Source organism: Hyla sarda, chromosome 7 (assembly GCF_029499605.1).
Source record: "Hyla sarda isolate aHylSar1 chromosome 7, aHylSar1.hap1, whole genome shotgun sequence".
Taxonomy (NCBI): domain Eukaryota; kingdom Metazoa; phylum Chordata; class Amphibia; order Anura; family Hylidae; genus Hyla; species Hyla sarda.
Window position 1 is genome coordinate 209011631 of NC_079195.1, and position 21516 is coordinate 209033146.

At 41.2% G+C, this 21516-nt stretch overlaps 1 protein-coding gene across 3 annotated transcripts in view; it reads right to left on the reverse strand.

Moving 5' to 3' along the window:
* LOC130283265 (cytochrome P450 4A12A-like) overlaps positions 1–6311 on the reverse strand; it is a 31242-nt gene extending 24931 nt beyond the window's left edge. The window contains exons 1-4 of one of the 3 annotated variants that reach the window (XM_056532490.1): positions 6213–6311; positions 5858–5959; positions 5542–5747; positions 139–286 (exon numbers count right to left, since the gene is read on the reverse strand). In XM_056532490.1, coding sequence (XP_056388465.1) covers positions 139–286; positions 5542–5733 — 340 coding nt within the window. In that variant the 5' untranslated portion in view covers positions 5734–5747; positions 5858–5959; positions 6213–6311. Of the gene's footprint in view, positions 1–138; positions 287–5541; positions 5756–5857; positions 5960–6212 lie in introns of all 3 variants that reach the window. The other 2 variants (XM_056532491.1, XM_056532492.1) reach the window with 2 other exon arrangements.
* Between the last annotated feature and the right edge of the window lie 15205 nt (positions 6312–21516).

The following is a 21516-nucleotide window of genomic DNA, read 5'->3' on the forward strand; positions in this document are numbered from 1 at the left end:
CTGAAATATGTAAAATATAATAAATATTTTATATCATATACTAAAGAATAAAATACAGACATGTATAAAATACAAAAGTAATGATAAAAAAAAATAAAAAATAAAAAAAAGGTATGATGTAACCAGCATTGTACTTACCTTGCCTGGATAGAACGGCTTTCACATAGTCTGGATGATAGGTAAGGAGAGAGGGATGGAAATTTCCAAGCCACATGGAAAAGGCACAATCAAAATTCTTTGCATATTTATTCACAACGTCCAAATTGATGTAATCATTTCGTATCATCTATAAAGAAGGACAAAGATCTCAGCTAAAGACTTTGCTTGTCCCACCAGTATTTGGTGTAGAAGACTCACCCCTAGGCTTGATATACAGTATGACAGTATGTGGTTCAGTGCTGCACAGCATCATGGACTTTAAAGAAATACTTAGAACATTTTTTTATTTTATTTTATTTTTTTTAATATTAAAAGGAGTTTCTGAGATCAGAAAATGGATGGCCTAACCTAAGCCATCAATTTAAAGGGGTACTCTGGTGGAATTTTTTTTTTTATTTAAATCAACTGGTGCCAGAAAGTTAAACACATTTGTAAATTACTTCTATTAAAAAATCGTAATCCTTCCAGTACGTATCAACTACTATATGCTCCTGAGAAAGTTGCATTTCTTTCTGGAATTCTTTTTTGTCTGACCACAGTGCTCTCTTCTGACACCTCTGTCTATGTCGGGAACTGTCAGCAGAGAGCACTGTGGTCAGACTGAAAGGAACTCCAGAAAAAAATACAACTTCCTCTGTAGTATACAGCAGCTGATAAGTACTGGAAGAATTAAGATTTTTAAATAGAAGTATTTTACAAATCTATTTAACTTTGTGGCTCCAGTTGATTAAAAAAAATTCCATTGGAGTACCCCTTTAAGATCAGTAGCAGAGCTGCAAGTACTGTGTTTCATGCAAACCATACACTTAGAACAGTGGTCTCAAACTGTGGCCCTCCAGACATTGCAAAACTTCAACTTCCAGCATGCCTGGACAGCCGTTGGCAGTCCAGGAATGCTGGTAGTTTAAGTTTTGCAACATCTGGAAGGCCAAAGTTTGAGACCACTGACTTAGGCTGGGTCCACACTACGTTTTGTCCCATACGGGAGCGCATACGGCAGGGGGGAGCTAAAAGCTCGCGCTCCCGTATGTGACCGTATGCGCTCCCGTATGTCATTCATTTCAATGAGCCGACCGGAGTGAAACGTTCGGTCCGGTCGGCTCATTTTTGCGCCGTATGCGCTTTTACAACCGGACCTAAAACTGTGGTCAACCACGGTTTTAGGTCCGGTTGTAAAAGCGCATACGGCGCAAAAATGAGCCGACCGGACCGAACGTTTCACTCCGGTCGGCTCATTGAAATGAATGACATACGGGAGCGCATACGGTAACATATGGGAGCGCGAGCTTTTAGCTCCCGTATGCGCTCCCGTATGGGACAAAACGTAGTGTGGACCGAGCCTTAGAAGAATGGATATGCAACAGACCACATCCTTGTGCACTTTTCTATGTGAACACGTTTGCACCTTTTCTGCACTAGGGCACTCCCTTGACTGTTAAAAATGGCACCTAAAAATGGTCTTTTGCTGGACCTTTGGCACCCAATATTGTGTCACAGCCTAGGCTTATTAGAGTATTTTGTTGTGCAAGTCCAAACCTGGTTGAAGGCATTAGTCTTGTTTATTGTGCCCAAGACAGAATCATATATTATTGCGGTGACACAGGGGTGCAAGATATACTTGTCAGGCCGTGATGCCAGGGCACCGTTAACCTACACGGTCCGAGGTGGAGACAGCTTCTCCTGGGCCATGCATGGGGCAATAAACACACCAATGCCAGGTTACAGATAACTGTCTTTTACTGAGGCAGAAGCAGATGTGTACCATACTTGCTGAACAGAGCAGAGTAGAAGGGATGCAGTGTAACCAGGGTGAGCCCTGTGGCCTTGCTAAGACTTATTGTGCTTTTCACCCACTTGAATTGACTTGCTATTAGATATGACTGACTTGAGACTTGGAGGTCTTCCACGCTGGCTAGGGTTCTGCTACCAACTCCTGTGCTGGGAACACTTGCAGAATGGCGGGGTTGATTTGATAAGAGATTTTCTTTATCACCTCACACTTCTTCCACCTCTTTTCCACACTGCAGCTCACATGGAGCTCTGCACACAGCAGCAACTGAACTCTGAACTAGAGCTCAACTGGAACTAGACACAAACTGGGGCAAGTCCTCCCCCTACACTATATACAGGGAAATTTGGGGGATTCCCATTGTGCAATCAGGGGCATCTGGTTACTCTGCATCTCCTTTCTTAAGGGTACAGTACACAGATAATAACATAATATAGTGAATCACAATATCACAGTAAACAATAAAGTAGTGAGTCCAACACAAGTGCAACAGGCATACCCGAGGCGATCCGCGGCCCACAGGACAGCCTTTGGTGCTGGTACACCACATTATAGTATGCATATTGAGAATCTAGAGATGGATTTGCCATGCAGTCAACCCCTTACAGGGATTTCCAACAACAGAGGAACTCTGTACCCCTCCTTTGTGAACCCTACAGTTTCCTCATCTCTACTGTAATGGTGTCAGCTCTTGTTGTCTTTTGATGAACTCCAAAGAACTCCCAGAACCCTAAGACTCCTTTGGCCCAATTTGCCTCTGGAATGGAGGGATACTTTTTTCTAAGGGTGGGTTCACACCACGATTTTCTATACAGTTTTTGGATCTTTTTTTTTTTTTTAAACGTATGCAACTGTACAGAAAACCGTGGCCATAGACTTTCCATTCAAAACCGTATGCACCATATTGCATACGGTTGTCTCCGTTTTTCACACCACACATTTTTTTTTTTTAACATGGGAGTCAATGGGAACCATACAGAACTGTATATGTGTACGGTTCCATCCAGTTTTTACCATACGGTTTTTGACTTTGCACAGTTTTTTTTCTTGAAATTTCAATCAAACAAGTGAAACTTTATTCATAATGGAGTGAAAAGTTCAAAACGTATGCGTTTTTTTTCTTAAAAAACGGATGCAACCGGACATCACTTTTCAAACCGTATACGGTTTTCAACCGTATACAGATAAAACTTTGTACACACGTTTTGATACAGTTTAGTCAGGTTTTGAGGAATCCATTTTTTTAATCAAAAACCTGAAAAAAAACTGTATTGCAAAAACGTGGTGTGAACCCACCACCTCGATCCTGTTTTTTTCTGAGCTAGTTCTAGATGCTCTATTTCTGAAAGGTTAATGAGGCTCTAACAAATGTTTTTCCCAGCGACTTTACCAGATCCTAATCCAGCCATAATAAGATTTTGAGGACTATCCCCCAGTAATGACAAAGATGAAACAACTAGGGGAAAACGAGCCTTAACCCCTTAAGGACTCAGCGTTTTTCCGTTTTTGCATTTTTGTTTTTTCCTCCTTACCTTTAAAAAATTATAACTCTTTCAATTTTGCACCTAAAAATCCATATGCTGGCTTATTTTTTGCGCCACCAATTCTACTTTGTAATTACATCAGTCATTTTACCCAAAAATCTATGGTGAAACGGAAAAAAAAATCATTGAGAGACAAAATTGAAAAAAAAAAAAACGCCATTTTGTAACTTTTGGGGGCTTCCGTTTCTACGTAGTACATTTTTCGGTAAAAATGACATCTTATCTTTATTTTGTAGGTCCATACGATTAAAATTATACCCTACTTATATAAGTTTGATTTTGTCGTACTTCTGGAAAAAAATCATAACTACATGCAGGAAAGTTTATTGCATTGATAGGACTTATTGATCGCTTTTTATTCATTTTTTTCTTGATATAAAAAATGACCAAAAATGCACTATTTTGGACTTTGGAATTTTTTTGTGCGCACGCCATTGACCGTGCGGTTTAATTAATTATATATTTTTATAATTCGGACATTTCCGCATGCGGCGATACCCCATATGTTTATTTACACTGTTTTTTTTTTTTATGGAAAAAGGGGGGTGATTTAAACTTTTAATAGGGAAGGGGTTAAATGATCTTTATTCACTTTTTTTTTTGCAGTGTTATAGCTCCCATAGGGACCTATAATACTGCACACACTGATCTTTCACATTGATCACTGGTTTCTCATAGGAAACCAGTGATCGATGATTCTGCCGCTTGACTGCTCATGCCTGGATCTCAGGCACTGAGCAGTCATTCGGCGATTGGACAGCGAGGAGGCAGGTAGGGACCCTCCTGCTGTCCTGTAAGCTGTTCGGGATGCCGCGGTTTCACCGCGGCTATCCCGAACAGCTCCCTGAGCTAACCGGCATGCTTTCACTTTCTAAAGGGTTAATAGCGTTAATAGCGTTAAAGGGTTAATAGCGCGCGGCAGCGCGATCAATGCCGCGCGCTATTAGCCACGGGTCCCGGCCGTTGTTAGAGGCTGGGCCCGACCCGCGTGGCCCCGCGTTATAGATCAGGAGCGGACTCATGACGTACTGGTACGTCATGAGTCCTTAAGGGGTTAAAGGGGTATTCCAGGCAAAACCTTTTTATATATATATATATATATATATATATATATATATATATATATATACACACACACATATTATATATATCTCAACTGGCTCCGGAAAGTTAAACAAATTTGTAAATTACTTCTATTAAAAAATCTTAATCCTTCCAATAGTTATTAGCTTCTGAAGTTTTCTGTCTAACTGCTCAATGATGATGTCACGTCCCGGGACGTGAGTCATCAGAGAGCAGTTAGACAGAAAACAACAACTCAACTTTAGAAGCTAATAACTATTGGAAGGATTAAGATTTTTTAATAGAAGTAATTTACAAATCTGTTTAACTTTCCGGAGTCAGTTGATACATAAAAAAAAAGTTTTGGCCTGGAATACCCCTTTAACAGAGGATGTGTTGTCAGTGTCAAAACAATCCAACAATCATTTGTACAACCTTGTCCATGCAATCATTGCACTGTTTAAAGGGGTACTCCACTGCTAGAAATCTTATCCCCTACCCATAGGATAGGGGATAAGCTGTCTGATTGTGGGGGTCTGTCACGTCCCCTCCCATAGACATAACTGGAGGGGGCGTGACATCACAAGGGGGCGTGGAGTGATGTTACGGCCACGGCTGCCTGCACCAAGCGTTCTGAACGCACCGGGTGTATGCACGGAGATCGCGGGGGGCATATTAAATATATGCCAACCTGCAGTCAATTGATATACAAAGTGAAAGAACAACAAATAGTCTGTATGACACTTTATTTTTACTTTTTAGTTAATTATTTTCTATTAATATCCAAGTACAACAGTACCGATAACACTGTCACATTCTGACATTTTAATTGTTTGTAGTTATTTAAACGCTATTAATAAAGATTTTAAAAAAAATTTAAAGAAAAAAACTACAATACTTCCGCAAAAAAAAAAGTTTCTTTTTTTATTTTTTATTTTGCAACGCATCAGGAAAAAATAATAGCAAAAAGATTCAAAGTCCACCTACCTCTTGGACGTTGCCATACAGCCAGTGACGTTTCGGGCCAGGGAAAGCGCTGAACACTCTCTCCAGCTTCTTCTGTCCCAGGTAAAAACTGGAGACTTTGTAGAGCAGGTACAGGGCGCACAGGGAGGCTGCATAGTACAAGAGCTCAAAGGGGCTCAGGGAGAAGACACCGGGCAGCATGGAAGAGGCCATGGCTGGATTAGGCTCTGTGTTACAATCCAGAGATATATATATGTTAGTGATGGGAGGAGTTACGACCTCAGTCCAAAGTACAAGACAATGAAGAGAAAAGTCTGAATACACACCAATCCCATACCTGTCAGAGCTTTACATTATGACACCTCCTCTCATAGTGACTCTGCATATTCTCTTAGCTGCCTGTGGTTTCCATGTAACACGGGTCTACACTCAAAATAATCTTTATGAGTCAAACATAGTTAATTCCTAATCACCACTTTTCGTACAGTCGTTCCTATAAAATTGTAGAGCTGCCTATTTATTATACATTAATTCCTATTCCTTTTGATGTGAAATTAACAAAAATCATGTTTAAAATGTTTAGTTAGCGCTCATACTCTTGAAATACAGGATTTAATTGTATGACTTTATGTGATGGAGGATAATATTATAAAGATGGGATTTCTTTTCCATCTTTATAAAAGTTCCATTACCTTGTTATGTGGGTGCTTTGACAGTTCTCTTTGCTCCCCAGAGCTCAGTATCTATCCTCAGTGTATCAACGTAAAAGCGAACTTAATAAAAGATTTATTAAAACCTGTGCAGAGAATAAGTGGTGCAGTAAGGGTTAATAAATGTGAATACGCCCCTCCACTAATAAAAGTTTGAATTACCCCACCTCCCCCCCCCTTTCCCATTTTTTTACATAAATGAATGTAAACAAAATTAAACTAATATATATTTGGTATCGTCGCATGCGGAAATGTCAAAACTATTTAAAAATAATGTTAATGAAAGCGCACAGCGGATTGCTACAAGAAAAAAATAAATTCATAGTGATCAAAAAGTCCCAATAAAACAAAAATGGTACCAATAAAACCTACAGCCCTGAGCCCTCATACAGCCTCGTATACAGAAAAATTAGCCGACTATCTGGAAAAAACAGCTGTAGGGGTCAGAAGAAGAAATTTTTAAGCTAATTTTCTTGCAAAAAGTTATATATATATTTTAATTTGCAGCAGGTGTAGTCAGACAGCTTACCTCCACGTCCAGCCAATGCAAGGAAAGGTGTGGATGCACCCAGCAAACAAGAATTTCAAGCACAGCAGCTTCTCTTGGTCCTGTGTGTTGGGTTATTTATAAGTCATTAAGAGAAGTTACAGTGCTGGCAATTCTTGTTTGCATATTTTTTTTTAAAATAAAATAAAAAAAGCCTATATAATTTCGGTATTGTTATAATGAAATTGACCTACAGAGTAAAGATAACGTGTCATGTTAAAGGGGTACCCCGGTGGAAAACCATTTATTTTAAATCAACTGGTGCCAGAAAGTAAAAGAGGTTTGTAAATGACTTCTATTATCCCCTTAATGACGCAGGGTATGTTCCGTTTTTTGCATTTTCATTTTTTCCTCATCACCTTCTAAAAATCATAACGCTTTCAGTTTTGCACCTAAAATCCATATTGTGGCTTATTTTTTGCGCCACCAATTCTACTTTGCAGTGACATTAGTCATTTTACCCAAAAATCCATGGTGAAACAGAAAAATAAATCATTGTGCGGCAAAACTAAAGAAAAAAATGACATTTTGTAACTTTTGGGGGCTTCCGTTTCTACGCAGTGCATTTTCTGGAAAAAATTCCACCTTCCCTTTATTCTGTAGGTCCATACAGTTAAAATGATTCCCTACTTATATAGGTTTGATTTTGTCGTACTTCTGGAAAAAATCATAACTACATGCAGGAAAATGTATACGTTTAAAAATGTCATCTTCTGACCCCTATAACTTTTAAAATTTTCCACATATGGGGAAGTATGAGGGCTCATTGGTACCATTTTTGTTTTGATCTGACTTTTTATTCACTTTTTTATTGTATAAAAAGTGACCAAAAATACGCTATTTTGGACTTTGGAATTTTTTTATGTGTACGCCATAGACTGTGCGGTTTAATTACCATTATATTTTTATAGATCGGACATTTACGTACGCGGCGATACCACATGTGTTTATTTTTATTTACACTGTTTTATTTATTTTTTATTGGGAAAAGGGGGGTGATTCTGACTTTTATTATGAAAGATGTTAAATGATCTTTATCAGCAATCAGCAGAGAGCACTGTGGTCAGACAGAAAGGAAATCCAAAAAGAAAAGAACTTCCTGTGGAACAAATAGCAGCTGATAAGTACTGAAAGGATAAAGGTTTTTAAATAGAAGTAATTTACAAATGTATTTAACTTTTGGCACCAGTTGATTTAGAGAAAAACATTTTCCACTGGAGTACCCCTTTAACTGTAAGGTGCACTGCGTGGAAACAAACTTGTTTTTTGCTTCTGGTGCAGGTCCAGTATGGAGAAGAATACACTTTGTAATAAGGCTTCAGAAGCACTTGGTAATTCGTCACTGTCCACAGGTAGTTTGGAGATTTGAGATTTGGTTTTTCTGAGACATGTAGTGGACTTTCCCTTCTAGTACGTGTAACACTCAGAGGCTTATGGCTAACCTGGATCTAGTACTTTGAGTGACCTCTGTGTAGTAGCCTGGCTGGTTCTTCATTGCACTTCTAGGATGAGACTTGTGTGAAGAAATTTGACTGGATGGGCAGATGTTGGTTCTGTTCCATTTACAACCTCATATCCCGACCTTATATCCCATCCTCATATCCTGTCCTTATACCTCAACCTTATTTCCAATCCTCGTATCCCATCATTATATCCCGTCCTCACATCCCATCCTCTTATCCTGTCCTTATATCTCGCCCTCATATTCCATCCTAATATCCCAGCCTCATAACTTATCCTTATATTAGACCTCATATCTCCTCCTCACATCCAGTATTTATATTCAGTCCTAATATCCTGACTTTTTATCCTGTCATAATATCCCTACCTCATATCCCGTCCTCATATCCTGACCTCATATCCCATCCTCATATCTCCTCCTCTTATCCTGTCATAATATCCCTCCCTTATATTCCGTTTTCATATCCTTACCTTATATCCCATCCTCATATCTCCTCCTCTTATCCTGTCATAATATCCCTCCCTTATATCCCGTCCTCATAGCCCATCCTCATAGCCCATCCTCAAATCCCTACCTCATATCCCATCCTCATATCCCGACCTCATATCCCGACCTCATATCCCGACCTCATATCCCGACCTCATATCCCGACCTCATATCCCGACCTCATATCCCGACCTCATATCCCGACCTCATATCCCGACCTCATATCCCGACCTCATATCCCGACCTCATATCCCGACCTCAGGTCTCCTCTTATCCTGTCCTAATATCTCGCTATTTTATCCCATTTTCATACCTCATCCATATATCCCATCCTTATATCCCAACCTCATATCCAGTACCCTGTACTAAATATTCTCTGTACCTGCCTGCTGGACAGTTAGCAGGATGTTTAAAAGTCCCGGGCAATCTCTGCAGCCAAATGTTAAACTGATCAGGAGATGCACTAAGTTTCAATAAAATGTCTCCAGTGGTTCGGAAGTTATGCTGGAACATACATTGAGTTTTACACACACACACACACACACACACATATATACATATATATCATATATATAATATTAGAGCATTTAATATAATATATAATTATATTATTCAACTGCAATTACTGGCTTTGCATTGGAAATGCATGAGAGCGGATATTAGAATGTCATCACCTTCCTCGTACTGTGTAAAAGGTTGAGCTTTTCAAGATATGTCAGATACAACACAATGTTCACCTATTACAGGGATTACAGTCTAACAATGCAAGGTAAAGGTGAAAGCCCAGGTCATGTGATCACCTATAGGCAGGGACGATTTTTTTCATGCAGATCTGTCACAGATGAGCAGCAGAGACTGTAGGGGATACATGCAGACATCTCCGCTCTATACACAGAAGCGGTGAAATCCTTTACAAATCCATAACAGAAGTGGCTGTAAATATGTGTACATTTTGCAGCATTTCTAGATTCAATCAAAAGGAGGAAATTGTATAATTTTTTTCCTCCAGGCCCCATCATAGCGGCAACAGATACATTTTTATACTTGCTGAACTGCTGCCCCCCACTAAACAATGCCGCCCTAGGCACAGGCCCAGGGGGGGGGGGGCTAATGGCAAATACAGCCCTGGCTATTGGAAGTCAAATACAGTTCAGTAAAGCCTTACTCATGACAAATTAGGGCAGTGTTTCTCAACCAGGCTACCTCCAGCTGTTGCAAACTACAACTCCCAGCATGCCCAGACAGCCGAAGGCTGTCCTCATATCCCGACCCGTCCTCATATCCCGACCCGTAATATGTGTACCAGGTATTGAACTATCTCCAGCCGTACGGAAGTTATGTGGGAACATACATTTCCCATTGATTTGCATGGGACTTTAAACAAAAACCCCGACCCTCACAAATGGGGGTAGTTAAGGGTTAAATTAACTATCCTATATTTTAAGTGGACATATAAGTAACATGTGACCAAGTATTATCGGAATATCTCCAGCCGTTTGGAAGTTATGCAGTAACATATATTTCCCATAGACTTGTATGAGACTTTAAACAAAAACCCCGACCCTGGCAAATAGGTGGTGAGTAAGGGTTAAATCACCTATCCTATGTTTGTTGTTGACATATAAGTAACATGTGGCCAAGTTTCATGTTAATATCTTTAGCTGTTACGACGTCATGCTGGAACATACACATACACACACATTGGGGGACATGTATCATAATGGGGGAGATTTATCAGAACCTGTCCAGAGGAAAAGTTGTCCAGTTGCTCATAGCAACCAATCAGATCTCTTCTTTCATTTTTAACAAGACCTCTGCAAAATGAAAGAAGCGATCTGATTGGTTGCTATGGGCAACTGCACCGCTCTTCCTCTACACAGGTTTTGATAAATCTCCCCCATAACTCTTATTTTTCCACCTACAGACTCATACAAGGGCTTGTTTGTTGCGTCACCAATGATACTTTGCAATGACATCACTTCCGTTGCCAGGAAATCTACAGTGAAACACACAAAAAATATTCGTGGGATAAAATTGAAGAAAAAAAAAATGCAATTTAGCAATTTTTGGGGGCTTTCTACACAGTGCACTTTTCCCAAACAGTGACACATTGGGAGAGATTTATCAAAAACCTGCATCAAAAAAAGAGAGGTGCAGTTGCCTATAGCAACCAATCAGATCGCTTCTTTCATTTTTCAGAGGCCTTTTAAAAAAATTAAAGAATCGATTTGATTGGTTGCTATGGGCAACTGTACCACACAGGTTTTGATAAATCTCCCCCATTAGCTTAATTCCGTAGGTCCAAACAATTACAACAATACCAAAATTGGGCCATTGACCATGCGGATTACTCAACATTATATTTTAGTATTTTGAACATTTACGCACACGGCGATACTACATGTTTTGTTTTTTACATTTTTATTTGAAAACATGAGAAGGGGGATGATTCAAGCTTTTATTAGGGAATGGGTTCATTCAATTGTATTACTTTTCTATTTATTTTTTTTTAACACTTTTTTTGTGGGAAGGGGTTATTTGTCTATAACTTCTAGGCAAATTTGTCTATAATATCTGAGCTATTATAAGCAAATATGCCATTCAGGAGCATGAAAAAGCTAGGTGAGAAATTGTCACCTAGCTTTTCTGTGCTCCTGAATGCCATTGCTGCTTATAGCCTATACGGATAACTTACTATAAATTATAGGCAACTCTGTCTATAACAGCTTAACTAATATAAGCAGAAATGGAACTAAGGAGTACAGAAAAGCTGGGTAACAATTTCTCACCTAGCTTTTTCATACTCCTGAATGGCATATCTGCTTATAATAGCTCAGCTATTATAGACAGATTTGCCTATAACATATACCGTATTTATCGGCGTATAACACGCACTTTTTAGGCTAAAATTTTTAGCCTAAAGTCTGTGTGCGTGTTATACGCCGATACACCCCCAGGAAAGGCAGGGGATGAGAGGCCGTCGCTGCCCGCTTCTCTCCCCCTGCCTTTCCTGGGGTCTAGAGCGCTGCTGCCGGCCCTTCTCTCCCCCTGACTGTCGGCGCCGCTGCCCGTTCTGTCCCCCTGACTATCGGTGCCGGCAGGGGGAGAGAAGCGGGCAGCGACGGCCTCTCTCCCCCTGCCTTTCCTGGGGGGTATATCGGGGTATACACGCGCACACACGCACCCTCATTTTACCATGGATATTTGGGTAAAAACTTTTTTTACCCAAATATCCTTGGTAAAATGAGGGTGCGTGTTATAGGCCGGTGCGTGGTATACCCCGATAAATACGGTAATTAGGGATGTCCTGATACCATTTTTTTTAAGACCGAGTACAAGTACCGATACTTTAATTCTAGTACTCGCCGATATCTACTTATATATTCAAGTTAGTGCAGGTGACTCTGCTGTAAGATTGTGAAGACAAAAAGAAGAGAGGGCTCAACCCGTATATAATCTAAACCGGGGTGCTACTCACAGCAAGAGGGCACACAATTGGTAGCAAAGAGAAAAAAGTTTCTACTGTATAAAGTGCACACCCAGATAATGTAATGAATAAATAATTCACATGAAATACAAAAGGAGACATAACCTCTAAAATCATTTAAAAGAGCTCAAAAGTGAGCTCAGCACAACAACTGGGGGAGGGGCCATGAACCCCCTCTGCCCTACCCTGCCCTGCAGATGTATATAATAATAATATATTGATGCTCCATCATTATATACTGAAACAAATAATAAATGACAAATAAATGTGAAGAAAGTATATATGCCGGTGCCTAAATAACACAAATAATCAATAAATAATATTAGTGAGGCAAACCACAGACAGAGGAGCAGATGCACAGATGAACACAGGGCAGGGAGGCTGGAATCCCACGCGTTTCGTCACTCTGAGGTGACTTCCTCAGGGGTGTTGTGACTGACCTTGCTTGCTTAATAATGAATGCAGCCTGAGCCCGGCCCGGCCACTGGGACTTAACTACAGAGCTTGTCACCTTCTGACCTACTTTTTCGCACTGATGGCCGCCTCTGCAGGTCGGAGATTGCTCCGCTCACCTGAGTGAAGATACAGACCGCAGAGGCCGTACGGCTGTGAGGCAGTGCCTCTCTCTTCAGGTCTGCGGTGAGCAGCCAGGGGAGGGCAGGGACTATTAACTAATAAGCTGAAATGTCTTTGGCACATGACCAGCCCCATCAGCCCCCTCTCTTAAAGGGGCAGCAGGGGCTAGTCGGACACAGCACTGGGGCACGCAGGAAATGTTTTTTATTTTTAAACTTCACTCCCTGCAGTCGGGCCGGAGAGCAGGGAGTTGCGGCGGTGGCCTAGATGCTGTTAACACTGCTGTCAACATTGTTGTTGCGGGCGCCGGTCAGTCTGTGCGGGCCGCTTTTGTGGGCCACTGGGCCTATTTTAACACAGGGGTCTGGAGCTGCCGCTCCATCCGCCCCTACGTTAATCCGGCCCTGGTCTGGGCACTAGTAACCATGGAATATTTCGTGAGATGTTTACACCAGAATTTTCTTGGATGTAAAAGTTGGCGCAAAAATCGACAATTTTGGCACAAGAAAGAAAAAAAAAAGTGGTGCACAAATGAATTTTCACATATTTTCAAAGCAGCAAAAGAGACCTTTGAAATGTGAGGAGAAAAAAAAGGTGTGAATAATATCGCTGGAACAGAAATTAGAGTAGTTTTTGTGAATCTCCCCCAGAATGTCTGGGTTTAAAAAAAATGTAATTTGTCCCCTTACCTCTATATCTGTGTTTACCAACCAGAATGCCTCCGAGTGTTGCAAAACTTGGCATGCTGGGAGTTGTAGTTTTGCAAAAGCTGGAGGCACTCTGGTAGCAGAAATTAGTGTGCGACATGGATATGCAGCAGAGCTGAATGTGTGATTATATGTAAACATGACCACGCATACACTCAACTCTGCTACATACACCTGATCACACTCAGCTCTGCTACATACACACATTCACACACTCAACTTTGCTACATAAATACACTCACACACTCACCTCTTCTACATACACACATAACATACTCACCTCTGCTACATACACACATAACATACTCACCTCTGCTACATACACACTTAACATACTCACCTCTGCTACATACACACATAACATACTCACCACTGCTACATACACACATAACACACCCACCTCTGCTACATACACACATAACATACTCAGCTCTGCTACATACACACATAACACACTCACCTCTGCTACATACACACATAACATACTCACCTCTGCTACATACACACATAACACACTCACCTCTGCTACATACACACATAACATACTCACCTCTGCTACATACACACATAACACACTCACCTCTGCTACATACACACATAACACACTCACCTCTGCTTCATACACACATAACACACTCACCTCTGCTACATACACACATAACACACTCACCTCTGCTACATACACACATAACATACTCACCTCTTCTACATACACACATAACACACTCACCTCTGCTACATACACACATAACACACTCACCTCTGCTTCATACACACATAACATACTCACCTCTGCTTCATACACACATAACATACTCACCTCTGCTACATACACACATAACACACTCAGCTCTGCTACATACACACATAACATACTCACCTCTGCTACATACACACATAACATACTCACCTCTACTACATACACACATAACACACTCAGCTCTTCTACATACACACATAACATACTCACCTCTGCTACATACACACATAACATACTCACCTCTGCTACATACACACATAACACACTCACCTCTGCTACATACACATAACACACTCACCTCTGCTACATACACACATAACACACTCACCTCTGCTACATACACACATAACACACTCACCTCTGCTACATACACACATAACACACTCACCTCTGCTACATACACATAACACACTCACCTCTGCTACATACACACATAACACACTCACCTCTGCTACATACACACATAACACACTCACCTCTGCTACATACACACATAACACACTCACCTCTGCTACATACACACATAACACACTCAGCTCTGCTACATACACACATAACATACTCACCTCTGCTACATACACACATAACATTCTCAGCTCTACTACATACACACATAACATACTCAGCTCTGCTACATACACACATAACATACTCAGCTCTGCTACATACACACATAACATACTCAGCTCTGCTACATACACACATAACATTCTCAGCTCTGCTACATACACACATAACATACTCAGCTCTGCTACATACACACATAACATACTCAGCTCTGCTACATACACACATAACACACTCACCTCTGCTACATACACACATAACATACTCAGCTCTGCTACATACACACATAACATTCTCAGCTCTGCTACATACACACATAACATACTCACCTCTGCTACATACACACATAACATACTCAGCTCTGCTACATACACACATAACATACTCAGCTCTGCTACATACACACATAACACACTCACCTCTGCTACATACACACATAACACACTCACCTCTGCTACATACACACATAACACACTCACCTCTGCTACATACACACAATCACACATATACATAGACCTAACAGCTGTACCTCCTTCTCCCCCTGCACATCACAGTGGTATATTCTTAGCTGCGGTCACCATGGTTACATTACACAGGTACAATCTCCTGCACTCATCAGGAACAGCAGGAAGTTTGAATTTTACACAGTGTGAAGTGTGAACTGTATCGGGAAGGATTTCGCCCGCACTATAACCCGGTGTATTATCGGGTGTATGGGGTTAGACTGCGGGTGAAGGGGTGATCACAAGTGTCCGTAATCATTACATTGTTATTAAAAGGTACATGGAAAGATTTTAAGTATCACAGAGATAATGTGACCAGCGGCAGAAGCAGAGTAATCTCCGCAATCTGCTCTGAAAAATAACATGGATGATTTAGAGCATCTCGCTAAGTGCAGTCCAAGACGGCTTATATTTGCGTTCAAAAAAAGGTACTTGTGGAAAATTTTGGGGTGTAAAGGAAAAGTACGCAGTTAATAAATCCGTGCCTACTATAGATGTCACTCCAAGGTACCCCATATCGGGACATCAGGAGGAAATGCTCTATCAGAATGTATGCAAAAAAAGATGCAAAAAACTGCTTGCGCAAAATTTTGCGCAAGAATTTACACACAAAAACGGTGTAAATTCTTTGATACATGTCCCCCATTGAGTTTTATATATATATATATATATATATATATATATATATATATATATATATATATCTATCTATCTATATATACATATATATATATATATATATATATATATATATATATATATATATATATATATAATATATAATATATATACTAGCTGAGTACCCGGTGTTGCCCGGTTTTTCCTTCCTAATCCTTGTTGGGGAGGAAAATAAACAAAGGAGGAAGCTTTTGACTTCATATCACGTCCTCATATATTGTTGTCATATCCCAACCCCATATCCTGTCCTCAATGAGTGTTGAACGGCATAGGCCATATTCGAATTCGCGATATTTCGCGAATATATGGACGAATATTCGTCATATATTCGCTAAATTCGCATATTCATAAAATTCGCATTTTTTTCCCCATATGCGCAAATTCACATATGCGAAAATTAGCATAAACCATAATTCACATAAGCAAAAATTCGTATATGCGAAAATTAGCAAATGCGAAGATTAACATAAAACAATATTCGCATATGCGAATTTGCGCATATGCAAAAATTACATAAACCACAATTCGCATATACGAAAATGAGCATAAACCATAATTAGTATAAGCAAAAAATTTGCATATACGAGAATTAGCAAATGCAAAAATTACATAAACCAATATTCGCATATGCGAATTTAGCAAATGTAAAAATTATATCAACCAAAATTCGCATATGCGAAAATTAGAATAAACCATAATTAACATAAACCAATATTCGCATATGCGAATTTAGTAAATGCAAAACTTGAATTTGCTTCACATCGGAAATTTGCACCCCAGTCTCACACAGTAGTATTAGAGCCTTCTTTACACCACACAAGCTGGAAGCAGAGAGGGATGATCACTGTGATGTTTACTGTGAAAAAAATAAATAAATAAATAAAAAAATAAGAATATTCGTAATTACAAATAAATAGTGCTATATTCGCGAATATTCGCGAATTTGCGATATTCGAGAATATTCGCGAGCAACACTAGTCCTCATATCCCGACCTCCTATCCCGTCATCATATTTCGACCTCATATACCATCCTCATATCTCGTCCTCATATATTGTTGTCATATCCCAACCCCATATCCCATCCTCATATCCCGACCTCCTATCCCGACTTCCTATCCCGTCATCATATCTCGACCTCCTATCCCGACCTCCTATCCCGACCTCCTATCCCGTCCTCCTATCCCGACCTCCTATCCCGTCCTCCTATCTCGACCTCCTATCTCGACCTCCTATCTCGACCTCCTATCCCGTCCTCCTATCCCGTCCTCCTATCCGTCCTCCTATCTCGACTTCCTATCCCGACCTCCTATCCAGCCAATCTATCCCAACCTCCTATCTCGACCTCCTATCCTGAACTCCTATCCCGACCTCCTATCCCGTCCTCCTATCCCGCCCTCCTATCCCGTCCTCCTATCCCGGTCCTCCTATCCCGACCTCCTATCCCGACATTCTATCCCGTCCTCCTATTCTGACCTCCTATCCCGACCTCCTATCTCGACCTCTTATCCCGTCCTCCTATCCCGTCCTCCTATCTCGACCTCCTATCTCGACCTCCTATCACGACCTCCTATCCCGACCTCCTATCCCGTCCTCCTATCTTGACCTCTTATCTCGACCTCCTATCCTGTCCTCCTATCTCGACCTTCTATCCTGTCCTCCTATCTCAACCTCCGATCTCGACCTCATATCTCGACCTCCTATTCTGTCCTCCTATCCTGACCTCCTATCCCATCCTCCTATCCAGTCCATCTATCCCAACCTCCTATCTCGACCTCCTATCCCGTCCTCCTATCCCATCCTCCTATCTCGACCTCCTATCTCGACCTCCTATCTCGACCTCCTATCCTGTCCTCCTATCCCGTCCTCTTATCCCGTTCTTCCTATCCCGTCCTCCTATTCTGACCTCCTATCCCGTTCTCATATCCTGACCTCCTATCCCGACTTCCTATCCCGACCCGTAATATGTGTACCAGGTATTGAAATATCTCCAGCCGTACGGAAGTTATGTGAGAACATACATTGATTTGCATGGGACTTTAAACAAAAACACAGACACTCTGGGGGTAGTTAAGGGTTAACCTATCCTATAGGATTACCTATCCTATATTTTAAGTGGACATATAAGTAACATGTGACCAAGTATTATGGAAATATCTCCAGCCGTTTGGAAGTTATGCAGTAACATGTATTTCCCATAGATTTGTATGGGACTTTAAACATAAATAGCACAATATAACAGTTCAGTCCCAAATTCCAAAGTTACATGTAAATGCCCGTATATTCAGAGCTCCATAAAACTCTTTTATGCAACTTAAATATAACACACGTGTAGGGCAATAGACTGCTAGCAGCAGCCAACTATATATATCTCATGAGGTGAGCGACTTTCAAAGACATGACTCACGTTTCTTGAAATGGAAATTCTTCCGACTTTATTTTCTTTTTTCCTTTTTGCAAATAAATAGTCTCACAGGACCTTCATATTAAATGGAAAACAGCAGCATTTTCAGTATGTTCACCAGTCAGGGCACAACGTTTCAGGGGCGGACCCCCTTAATCATGCGCCAAACAGAAACCCCGCCCCTGGCAAATGGGATGAGTAAGGGTTAAATTACCTATCCTATGTTTGCCAAGTTTCATGTTAATATCTTTAGCCGTTTGGACGTGATGCTGGAACATACACACGCACACACACATATACATACACACACATACATACACATACATACACACATACATACACACATACATACACACACACACACACACACACACATACACACACATATACATACACACACATACATACACATACATACACACATACATACACACATACATACACACACACACATACATACATACATATATACATACACACACATACACACACATACATACACATACATACACACATACATACACACACACACACACACACACACATACATACATATATACATACACACATACATACACACACACGTTGAGTTTTATATATATAGATAAAATATTATATTGTTTGTAATTAGAACCGTATGAAGAATCTGTATGCCGTGAGCGCCCCCTGCCTTCTAAACCCTTAACTAGACGGTGTTTATTTGCATGTGTTTACTTTCTGTCTTAAAGGGGTATTCCAGGAAAAACATTTTTTTTTTATATCAACTGACTCCAGAAAGTTAAATAGATTTAATCCTTCCAATAATTATCAGCTGCTGAAGTTGAGTTGTTCTTTTCTGTCTGGCAACAGTGCTCTCTGATGACATTTCTACTTGTCTCGGGAACTGCACAGAGTAGAAGAGGTTTGCTATGGGTACTATCTTCTACTCTGGACAGTTCCCGAGACAGGTGTCATCAGAGAGCACTTAGACAGAAAACAACAACTCAACTTCAGCAGCTCATAAGTACTGAAAGGATTAAGATTGTTTAATAGAAGTACATTTACAAATCTGTTTAACTTTCTGGAGCCAGTTGATGTATAAAAAAAAGTATTTTCCTGGATAACCCCTTTAAGAAGTTCCTACACTGGTGGAGCTGTACTTCAAGCAAGCCATACAAAGGTAAATTTTTGTCCGGAACAATAGTGTTCCAATTTTTTTTATACATTAAAGAGAACCTGTCACCTGGGAAACATGTCCACTGCCCCCAAAAAATAAAAGGGACACTTAAACAAGACAATGTAACTCCAAGTCAATGACACTTCTGTGAAATCACACTGTCCACTCAGGAAGAACACTGCTTGACAATCAATTTCACATGCTGTTGTGCAAATGGAACAGACAACAGGTGGAAATTATAGGCAATTAGCAAGGCACCCCCAATAAAGGAGTGGTTCTTCAGGCGGTGACCACAGACCACTTCTCAGTTCCTATGCTTCCTGGCTGATGTTTTGGTCATTTTTGAATGCTGGCGGTGCTTTCACTCCAGTGGTAGCATGAGACGGAGTCTACAACCCACACAAGTGGCTCAGGTAGTGCAGCTCATCCAGGATGGCACATCAATGCGAGCTGTGGCAAGAAGGTTTGCTGTGTCTGTCAGCATAGTGTCCTGAGCATGGAGGTGCTACCAGGAGACAGGCCCGTACATCAGGAGATGTGGAGGAGGCCGTAGGAGGGCAACAACCCAGCACCAGGACCGCTATCTCCACCTTTGTGCAAGGAGGAGCACTGCCAGAGCCCTGCAAAATGACCTCCAGCAAACGGTCAGAAACAGACTCCATGAGGGTGGTATGAGGGCCTGACGTCCACAGGTGGGGGTTGCGCTTACAGCCCAACACCGTGCAGGATGTTTTGCATTTGCCAGAGAACACGGAGATTGGCAAATTCGCCACTGGCGCCTTGTGCTCTTCACAGATGAAAGCAGGTTCACACTGAGCACATGTTACAGACATGACAGAGTCTGGAGACGCCGTGGAGAATGTCCTGCTGCCTGCAACATCCTCCAGCATGACCAGTTTGGCAGTGGGTCAGTAATGGTGTGGGGTGGCATTTCTTTGGGGGGCCTCACAGCCCTCCATGTGCTTGCCAGAGGTAGCCTGACTGCCATTAGGTACAGAGATGAGATCCTCAGACCCCTTGTGAGACCATATGCTGGTGCGGTTGGCCCTGGGTTCCTCCTAATGCAAGACAATGCTAGACCTCATGTGGCGGAGTGTGTCAGCAGTTCCTGCAAGAGGAAGTCATTGATGCTATGGACTGGCCCACCAGTTCCCCAGACCTGAATGTGATTGAGCGCATCTGGGACATCATGTCTCGCTTCATCCACCAACGCCACGTTGCACCACAGACTGTCCAGGAGTTGGTGGATGCTTTAGTCCAGGTCTGGGAGGACATCCCTCAGGAGACCATCCTCCACCTCATCAGGATCATGCCCAGGTGTTGTAGGGAGGTCATACGGGCACGTGGAGGCCACACACACTACTGAGCCTCATTGTGACTTGTTTTAAGGACATTACATAAAGTTGGATCAGCCTGTAGTGGGGGTTTCCACTTTGATGTGGAGTGTGACTCCATATCCAGACCTCCATGGGTTGATAAATTTGATTTCCATTGATAATTTTTGTGTGATTTTGTTGTCAGCACATTCAACTATGTAAAGATGAAAGTATTTCATACTATTAGTTCATTCATTCAGATCCAAGATGTGTTATCTTAGTGTTCCCATTATTTTTTTTAGCAGTGTTATGTTTCCCATAACCCTGACATATTGTGTATCCAAGAATCACATTTCACACCCTCCTCTTTCCCAGCTTTTCTTCATCCAAATTATAATATAATTTTTACATCTTCATTCATCTCCAAATCTAGGGGAGTAGTGACCCTTCTCCACAACTCATTCCCCTTTTCCGTCATCTCTACTACCTCCGACCCTGAGGGTCGATTCTTAATCCTGGAGGGCCTTTACCATGATTCCCCTATGTGCATAGTTAACACCTACGCCCCTACTGAGGACCCGATCCAATTTTTTGCTACTATATGTCAGAGAGTGATGTCTTTACAGTATGTATCCCTTA